The sequence below is a fragment of the Silene latifolia genome, chromosome Y (genome assembly GCF_048544455.1).
Source record: "Silene latifolia isolate original U9 population chromosome Y, ASM4854445v1, whole genome shotgun sequence".
Taxonomy (NCBI): domain Eukaryota; kingdom Viridiplantae; phylum Streptophyta; class Magnoliopsida; order Caryophyllales; family Caryophyllaceae; genus Silene; species Silene latifolia.
This window is the reverse complement of record NC_133538.1, coordinates 396,032,690-396,043,021: the sequence shown is the minus strand read 5'-3', so window position 1 is coordinate 396,043,021 and position 10,332 is coordinate 396,032,690. Positions and strand designations below refer to the sequence as shown.

The 10,332-nt window shown below is 35.1% G+C and overlaps 1 protein-coding gene across 1 annotated transcript; it reads right to left on the bottom strand.

Moving 5' to 3' along the window:
- Window positions 1-1,206: 1,206 nt before the first annotated feature.
- Window positions 1,207-2,432, bottom strand: LOC141632134 (uncharacterized). The gene is made up of 2 exons (XM_074444710.1): window positions 2,144-2,432; window positions 1,207-2,045 (listed from the first exon to the last, which is right to left on the bottom strand). The coding sequence occupies exons 1-2, from the start codon at window positions 2,430-2,432 to the stop codon at window positions 1,207-1,209; spliced, it is 1,128 nt and encodes a 375-aa protein (XP_074300811.1).
- Between the last annotated feature and the right edge of the window lie 7,900 nt (window positions 2,433-10,332).

Here is a 10,332-nt window from a genome sequence, read left to right as displayed (position 1 = left end):
ACGTCCCACTTTCAGTAGCCTAATAATGAATCCTCATCCTCCATTTACTCCTTTCCAATTTCGATTACTCCAACATCTATCTGCTATGTAAGTTTGTTTACATCTGTACGATTGTTTGAATCTATCTTTTAATTTGTTATAACTGTTGTATTTAACTCTCGATTCGACTTGCAAAACCTCAAATTAGGAATTTTCAATTCTTCGGATGCGGTTGCAGTATAGGGTTTCATCGATCGGGGTTGTTGTATAAGGTTTCATCAATCGGGTTTGCTGTATAGGAGTTTGTATTTGCTGCTGGTGCTCCGTTGTTCAACAACAACGTTACATACGAAATGGCGATTTGATGAAGCCGATGTTACCTACCCTCGTTCCTGACTTGCTGGTTTCGTATCTTCCCTTAAAGGCCCGTCCAACTCAGTTATGTTCCCCTTCATTATCTCCCAATTCTACTTTTTCTTCTTGTCTGGGCCTATTGTTCTTCTAGGTGTAATCTTAATTAGTTGGCTTATGGTTGTATGTTTCGGTTTTTTGCCAAAATAATCTTATTACTGCAATTGCTTTTATAAATATCTTACTAAATATCGGACTTACGGATTTAAATACAATAGGTAAATAATGGAGAGATTATTGTCTATTTAATGTACGTAAGTTTCGTCCAGACTTCTTAAACTTGAAGGTTTAATATTACTTCGGTGTCCAGAAGTCTACACAACTGTCCAAAAACCAATAAACCTGCATAGAATTGACCTTTCACGATAAAGAGTGTAGATTGTTAAATACTTCTTTATAGACGATATTCCTCGTGTGTCCTTTGAACTCTTGTGTTGTATCGTCGATGAAGAATTTTAGACCTTCTGGGGAGGTCGTCCTCGAAGCTGCTACATATAATTGTCCATGACTAAATATCGTAGCAATAAATTCCTACATGCTCCAGGGTTTGTCCTTGACTTTTGTTAATCGTCATTGCATAACAAGGTTTTAGGGGTTATTGCCTTCTCTTAAGTTCGAACGGAATTTTTATGTATGATGTAGTCATTATTATCCTTGGTATAATAACTTTTTCACCCAACTTTGAACATGTATTATTTTCCCCTCGACTATAAACTTTCCAAGGTGAGTTATAATTAGACGTGTACCATTACATAACCCATGTGACAGGTTTATGTTTCTCAGCAGCATTACTGGCATCCCTATTTTAAGCTTTAACTAATGGTGTGGCAACCCTTGTAAGTTGAGGCTGTTCAAGTACTCTGTTGGATAAGATGAAAACTGGTCATCAGATTCAGTTGATGCTGTGCAAACTTCATCACAACTCCGGTAGAGCACCTCCTCACCCGGCACCAAGCTCCCCATGTGGTTGTTTATCATGTCGGCTGTCTCATTTAAGGGAGTGAGTACTGCTCTTTCTCTTAGATATTCTTTGTTTTTATGTCTGCTCGCAAAATCTGGGTACATCTGATTAACTACTACCTCAATGTTTAATGGTCCCTTACTACCAATGTATTGTTCAGGTATCTCTATCCATGTTTCTTTCGTGTCATTCTCTTCTGCCTTGGCTTCTAACGTTCCATCTCCCATGGCTAGCAACCACTTATTAAATGCTCGATTTCTTTCTCGCTTTTCCCGATCACTGTTACACTCTGAAACTCTCATGCTTTTCTTAAGCGTGTCTATCGTACATTCATTCCATATGTACGATCTGCTAATCGATGCTTGCACTACATCTTGCCTTCTTCCCTTGGTTATTATAGGCAATACTTGTCGGAAGTCCCCACCAAGTAGGATCGTCTTCCCGCCAAAGAGCTTAAATCTTGCTCCTTTATCTTTAAATGCAACTATGTCTCTCATTGTAAGATTTACTGCTTCAAAAGCAAATCTGTGATCTATTGGTGCCTCAACCCATATAATTAAAGACGTCTCCCTAAGGAGCTCGACAAGTTGGCTCTTGTGCCCTATGTTACATGTAGAGTCGTCGAATAAGTCAATAGGGATGGCTAGTCTGCTATGAGCTGTCCTACCTCCTGGCAGTAGTAATGCCGCAATACCTAATTTAAGAAATTTAAAACATACCGTTTTTTTTAGTGCAATCTTTAATAATTTCTCTTTATACTGAAGGTTTTATAATAAGTATTCGCATACTCACCTGAACATGCGACGTTCAAGACTATCTTACCCTCTGATCTTACCTTTGCTGAGATGGCCCTGTATAAAAACGTCTTTCCTGTGCCTCCGTGTCCGTATAAGAATATTACTCCTCCTGTCTCATTCTCTACTGCTGCTATTACTTTGACATAGACTAACCGTTTTTCAACGTTGAGTTGCTGCACTTTCTGTGTCCACTCACTGGCCATTTGCTTGCGGTCGTACAAATGTTCATCTCGAATTAGCTTGTTTTCCAATCCGTTTATATCTTCAAATTTTGGAAGAGGCATATTGGTAATGTCTTTCAGTGTCTACCCATACCTTAGAAGTATTTTCTCGACCTCAATTAATGTATATGATTTCTTTGCTTCCTTTGTTAGCTCGAGATTTGGATGACAAAAGAGTCTTCTCTTCTGCCTCTCAATGTCCTCTGAAATCATTTCATAACTTTCATTCCATAGTTGCAGGACATCCGTTACTTCACAGAATAAGAGCATCGTGACGAATAACTCCCGAAGTTGTGAAGGCATTGCCCAGCGACCTGCCTCTTCCAAGGCGTCGTGCCATTCTTTATCATTACTTAGTAGGCCGTGTGAAAAGCATGCTTCCTTGTAGGTTGGGTACACACGGTCCTTCACAGTCCTTATATCCTCGAAATTTTGGTCACCTTTAACGATATTTAGAAGCAAACGAAGATAATAACGCTCTCCGTGGTGGGATGTACAATAACAATCCTACCTATTCTCATCCCCTATTTCCTTTTTGTCCATCTCTTATTCCTAACATACTCTGTGGGGGAATTGAGCATATGTTAGAGCTCTTGCCTTCGGATGTAGAGTATTTGTAGACATCCACGCCGTTACCATTGTCTCCTTCTCACTGGCCCATTCTATGACCACTTCTAAACGTTCATGATCCCTTAGCACAACGGCTTGTTCTCCCTTCAAGTGCACTGGTAATCATGTCACACTTGGGTTTCTCTCTAAAATGTCAAACTCGAAGATTCTCCATGCACTTTCGCAGGCTGATAGGTATCTACAATCGAGATATGGTTTAATCTCATCATCTTGACCTCCTGTCAAGACCATAGTTGCCTTATCCGGGCCTTTGAGAATGTACTTAAAGAGATACTTAATCGCACGTGCGGTGTTGCACCATTAGACATTTAAGTGCGCTTCAAACATTAAAAGCAAACCCGGAGTATAAGGCACGATGTACCTGAAGAAAATGCCAGTAATCTTTATACGTTGAAGTTTGTTAATAAAGGTTATATTTAAAATTGAATGTAGCGTACCTGTCATTTTCTCGCCTTCTCTATACCGGCTAGCCATTGTTGTCTAACACCGTTTCCTGATTAGTCTGCTTTGGGAACTTCTTACCGCACGTGTTATTGATCATACACGAGCAGCTAGGGTACATTTTCCCTCATGATCCATGAACCATATATCGAGACACTGCTTTATACAGTTCAGGTTCTTTCTCTCTGTTAGGGATTTCTGCACAAATAATATTGTCGATGAATTATGTGGTTAGATCCATCTCCCCTGGCTTTATCCATAGAAGTACGTGTGCATGCGGTAATCCTCTCTTTTAGAACTCGATTGTATATACATCTGTTTAGGACAGAGAAGTGTTGTGTTATTGATAATTTATATTGATATAATTTTCAACAAATTATTTATTTAATAAAATAACAGTTTGTTGTTTTGTATAATATACGGTATTAGTAGTTTTTTTAATCGAACAGGTTTAGTGAAAGGTCTACCTGCAATAACCGTCCCGAAATAACGTTTCTTTTTGATATAATCCATTAACTGTCTGAGTTTAAGCTTGAAAACCCTGGCTACAATGTCTGGTATGTCCTTAGCTTTCTGTCCGTCTATGTGTTTTAACATACTCTCCACTTCCGGCCGTTTCGGATTGGCAGTAAAGGTAATAAATAAATGCGGATTACCAAACCACCTGCACTTTGCCATTTCGTCCTGATAATTCTGTTGCATATACCTTGCGCATCCTGTGAATGTCGCTGGTAGTATTATTCTAGTTCCAACCGCCGCCCCCACATGATCACCTTTGCTAACAGCATCACAAATGTTGTTTAAGAGGTCACAGCGTAGAGATGGCTGGTTATATCTTATGAATAAGTGTCTTTCAGATTCAATTGCATAATAACATCCAACAATGTATTGGTGTAGTAACTTCCCTCCACGAAGCAAAGCATACCCTCCTTTCACCCTTTGTTGTATCCGATAAGCATAATACTCCCTCATTTGTTGGAGCTAGTGTCCTCCAGAGTTAGTGTGATAACGTATATATATCTCTTATAGGTTCACAGGGTATACTTAGTATTTTATCAGTTGATTAACGTTTATTAATAATGGTTGGCTTGCTAGAAGTTTGACGTTATTATCATACTGATGGCGGTGATCAACTGGTCCCTAAAAGTCACACCTAAAGGATGTGTTTGAGAGATGTGATTATATGAAAATATAATCACATTGATGCCTTATATGACTAAAAGGTTAGTCCATGTATTTGACTAAAAGGTTAGTCAATGTGATGATGAGACGATTATTTAATACAATTAAATAATATTAGCTGAGACGAATTAATTGTTAATTCGTAAATTGAATATAAACTGTTATATTTAATTAATGTATATAATGTTAGCTTAAACGAATTAAGATGTTAAAACGTAATTAAACGTAACCAATTATATTTAATTAGCAAATTATAAATATGTTATATTTATAGTTATTGTATATATTATGCGAAATTGTCATAATAAAATGTTGACAGACCGGTATTAATAAATCGACTACAAAATGTTGTGTGTGGACTTATTAATACCTGACGGCATATATGACGATTCATAAATATACACATTTTATACAAGATAATAACAACCAAAAATAAGAAGATTTTTCTCCTTATTTGCTTTGGTTGTTACACGGTTTTAAGGAAGAAAAAAAAGAAAAAAAAAAAGATCTTCCCTTAATTCTCTCTTTTACACGGTTAAGAGGAGAGAAAAGGAGATCATTTTTCTTACTTCATTTTTGACCTAATACTCTCATCAAAACCCTAAAAATAATTAACAATTTTAGGGATCTCTTTCTAGCAAGAACAAGGGCATTTCTCAAAGCATTTTGGGTGCAACGATTAGGAGAATATCGATCTCGATATTTGTTCTTAGGCCAAATTGCTAGGACCAAAGGTTAATTCTAAATCTCTACTCTTTTGTTTATGCAATTCGTTTATGACTAGCAATTTCATATTTCATAATTTCGTTATAATCCGAAATTTTCTTGATGAAATATACCGATATTTCCCACATCATTGTTACACACTTCCTTTTGGGTGCCATTTTTTTCTGATTCACATCCTCATAATACTCTATGTCAAGATGGAAGCTATCCTCTCCATAGGGAAATAGAAGAGGGTATTGTAAGGCCATGAAAGATGGATGAAGCTCACTTATTCTTTTTAAACCCTTTTCTTTGTGCTCAACTATGATATCTCTTCCAGCATTGGCGCCTCCTGTATCGCCCACAATGAGAGCGGCGACTTCTGATACAGTCGGACTGTTATATGACAAGGCTGTCGTATACCTATCAAAAATAACAAACTAAACTAACTATATAGCTAGGGAAGTCAGGTCGGTATCCTCAGGGAGGCAAGATATCTGTAAAAGTCCGTCTATTTGGTCACAAATTGGGGGGGGGGGGGGTTGTAATTTGATTTCCTAAACTAAAAGCTTTAAGGCAAGAGAAATAAGGAAAGAGCAATTAAGGCAAAAAAAATAGAAATAAACTATCAATAGAGAAGGGACATGTCAGGATTTCGGTTCACTACGGTAGTCCATTGACTCAAATGTAAACAACTTAGATAAATTACTGCGAGACGGATATGGAAAGGTCCTTCCGGTTCACTTTCTATCCTAAATTACAACTAAGTTAACTTCCGTCCTCGTCAGGGTAGTCTACTATTCATAGCAGGCCAATTTAGTCCAATCTTCCGATCCAGGAATAAATTCAACCAGATTAAAAGGGTGACTCAGAAGCGTGCACTCAACTAAGTCGGTAAATACAGTTATATTGCTATGATGACAGAGTCTCACAATTAATTCATCTAACCTATTTACTATATCGTCACATTTCTACCGTAGATTCCCTAATCCCAACATGAAACAGATTAGCTACTCATGCTATTAATACTGTCAATACTAATAACAAATAAATAACTAATATTCAACATGATAAAACAATAATCAAATTGCATAAAAGGTAATTAGGGCAGAAATTAAAAGGAAGCAAAACAAGCAATTAAGATGAATAAAAGAAAGATTAATATTAAAAAGGGAGAAAGAGATTACAATCGCAAGAATCCGGCGTAAAGAACAAACAAATCCGAGCTAAATAACCCCGAAAACAAAGTTACAGTGAAGGGAAAAGAGAAGCGCAATCTTTATTGTGAAAGATGAATAATAGATAAAACTTAGATAGAATAGAATAGATAGTTAATGACCTAGTTAACATGTGTTTAAATAGAAAAACTACTAAGTCCAAAAACTAAAACAAGTTCACGGGCTAATTAAAGCCCATGTCAGCCAAAACCACTCGATCGAGTAGTCTGAAACCACTCGATCGAGTATTTCTCTAGATAATCTACTCGATCGAGTAGAAATGTTACTCGATCAAGAAACCTCAATTTCCAGCACTTCTTGATCGAGTATAAAACTTCTCGATCGACCAACTCCAGCCATAGAAACCACTTGATCGAGTGATAAAACAGCTCGATCGAGTATTCTTCCTTCAAATCAGCACAAACTCGTGACCGACTGCCTCGTAGACCGTTCCTTCACGTATCCTAATGCAAGATCTCACTCTGAAAAATTCCGTCTCCTCAAAATGCATGCAAAAAGGACGAAAATGGTACGATTTCGCTACTTTCGCGTTCATTTCTACAAAACGGACAAAACGAACCAAAGTAGCCAATTCGGAGGCAAAATGCAATATAAATAGTACGAAAGTACATAGAAATACGTGCTAAAATAGGCTAAAAAGACTATACAAAATGCACGTTTCAAATCTCCCCAAACCGAACCTTTACTTGTCCTCGAGTAAACTAAAATGCAACTAATGGAACGGAAATGAAAACTCAGAGCTAGCTTAACTTGTCTACTTGAACCAATTTAATGCAACAAAAATTAACAGTTATAGCTATGCAGTCAATACGCAAACGTGTTATAAGCTGTTCAGAAATATAGCCAACCTATCCACCTTGCAAGACCAACAAAATCGGACTCTCACGTGGTCACTCCTCTCTCATGAAGCAAAGGGTGAATATTATATGTAAAAGAGAGAAGGAGAAACAGTCACTCACCTAACTGCGACCTACATAGCATTCATGCAACAAAAATGAAGGACAATTCAAGTACTAATGCACATACTCCAACCATTAATGTCCGTCACAGCCGAGGGCTTACAAATAATATGGGAATAGTGAGGTTCAGGTGAGAAAAGGCAAAATAAGTTATGGTAAAGTGGAGGTAAAAGCGTCAAGCTAGTTCCTAAACATGACCATATAAGACCGTCCGAATCTCAACTAACTGAAAAATAGAGTACATGTGCCCTTCATTTGGCACACAGCTCACTAATCACATACACAATCTCCTCAAAGATATGGAATAAAACGGAGGAGTTAAACGGTCACAAACTTCCCTTTTTTATTACCGTCTAAATGAATCAACTGAAACAAATCAAATATTTTTTTTCAACTCTTTTTTTCAACTCTTTCTATTTCACGTGAATCACACACTTTTTCCATTTTTTGGCCGAGACATTTTTCTTTTTTTGTTGTTGTTTTGTTTCCATTTGATTTATTGATATTGTTGTTTTAATATGTTAAGATGATAATATGATAAATTTGTAGATGTTTTGATTTAATAAGAATTAAATTAAAATGTAAATGGAAATCGTTTTCATTGTTGATAATTTGTTTTTGTTATATAATTTTGGCATACAAGTTAATTTATTATGTTCAAATCAATTGTGATGAATCAAATATTCGGATAATCTATTTAATCATAATTTAGATATTCATTTTAAGAGGTTAAATTGAATCATCTAGTTTGAATCTATGTTTAAATTAAAAGATGATGATTATGCCAATCTTGTTATATTAGCAACATTAAACATTTTGTTCACATAAAAAGTTTTTTTCGAGAAAAGAAAGAAAAAAAAACGGCTGAATGCCGTGAGCTTTTAAAAAGAAAAAAAAATCTGTTTTTTTTTTGTATTTAGGGCAAAATGTCGCAAGAAGTTAAAAAAAAAAAAAACTGTTTTTTGTTTTTAGGATTGGAATGCCGAGGGCAGTTAAAATAAAAATAAAATAAAAACTGTTTTTTTTTGTTTTGAGCAATGCCGAGAGCATTTTAAAAAAAAAAAAAATGTGTTTTGGCCAATAATCTTTATACATTAAATCTATAATGTATGATTGTTTGTTGTGAAAAGGTTCACAAATTTGAGATACCCAAATTTTTTTAAAGAGGTTTAAAATAATGTTAGATTAATTCATATTATAGGTTAATGTGAATTAAGATTGGAATTATTGTGAGTAATTGAGGAATTGTCACATAATTTGATCATTTAAATAGGTGGTTTGGATAAATTACTCTACATAATTAAGGAATTATGTCTTGAATGATTAATTTATTGATGCATTTTTATTTAGTTGTATGAATTGTTGAATGGTTTATTTACGTATTTTTGCAATCGGTTGTAATTTTGTATTACCTAGTGTGGCCTTAGTTGATTATGTTTTCGTAATGATGGAAACATAGTCTTGATGTAATTTGAGATCTCGAATCTCCTTTGGTTTTTCTTTAGTATTATGTTTTGAAACTAGAATGTAAATAGGTTTATTTTGTAATTTTATTTGTAATTTTGAGAAGACTAAAGATGGAGATTAGATTGCTCACTCCCGCTACATAGACCAAGATGGAACATCAAGACAAGCTTCTCGGGTCCTAGGAAGGATTCCAAAGTTGTATTTATGTTCATTTTGGTAGATAGGCCACACTAGGACTTTAATTTTTTTTTACGTTTTTCCATTCTTGTTGCTTTTCTTCGCATGATAGTTAGTGCATCATTTTCCGCCTAAACCAAACCACCTACTAATATGCATGAAAATTGATTCATATAGATTGAATGTTAGTTATCATGGACATAAAGATGTCACACAATTTTAAGCCATTATCTTAGTTTATTCATTCTCGCATGCTAGATATTAGTTCACTTAAAATGAATTAAAATAAAGTTGATGGGATCTGAAAGAAATGTAGATCTATATACATACTAACATACTCATATATGTCAAAATTAATTTGTCATAAAATTAAAGGTGGATTTTATGCATGCAAACTTTAATAAAAGAAGATAAGAAAACATTTTCTCACCATAATAATTTCGGTCATATTGGGCACCAACAAGATCTCCTTCTTGTTAGTTCTTGAGCTTTCCAATAATGGATGAACATACAAAAATCCCAAAGTAGAGATTCTCCAATTAGTAGCACCCAAGACAATCCCTTAATCCCACAAACTAACATGTACTAGATGTTTATATTGTGGTTTACCTTAAATTTGATTACTAATACTCATATATTACTTTGATAAAATTAGTAATCTTACATGAACAATTTGGATTAAAATCTCATCTTTTTGATGAAGATTAAAGAGAGAGAAGAGAGAATATTCATGAACACTTGCATGTTAATTGAATGGTAGTGTAAGAAAAGAAAAGAAGCAACTCTCCTCCTAGTAGAGGGAGTGTCACGGTTTTGGAGCCTCAAAATGGCATCATTTCTTTTCCTTTTACTCTTCTCAAAAATAGTAGGTGTGTAAGATGTGTAAGACTAGTAGTAGGTAGGCATCATTATGTTTATTTTATCAAATAAAATAAAACAACCAAAACCCACTAACACACCCTCCATTTTCGGTCCATTACTTAAAATGGACTACCATTTTATTTTGTCAATTTGTCATTTGTCACACAATATGTCACATGTAGTATGATACATGTTATTAATCAATTTAATGCATATTTATCACATAAATATCATTTCATGAATTAATTAAATTACATACAACAAATTGACAAGTGATACTTGATCACATAAATAAAATGGGTC

Bases quoted from the DNA above. Each gene is read 5' to 3' on its own strand.
- LOC141632134 (XM_074444710.1), bottom strand. From the start codon at position 2,432: ATGCCTCTTCCAAAATTTGAAGATATAAACGGATTGGAAAACAAGCTA. The intron at 2,046-2,143 runs GTGAGTATGCGA...TTCTTAAATTAG, and splicing joins CTTGAACGTCGCATGTTCAG to GTATTGCGGCATTACTACTG.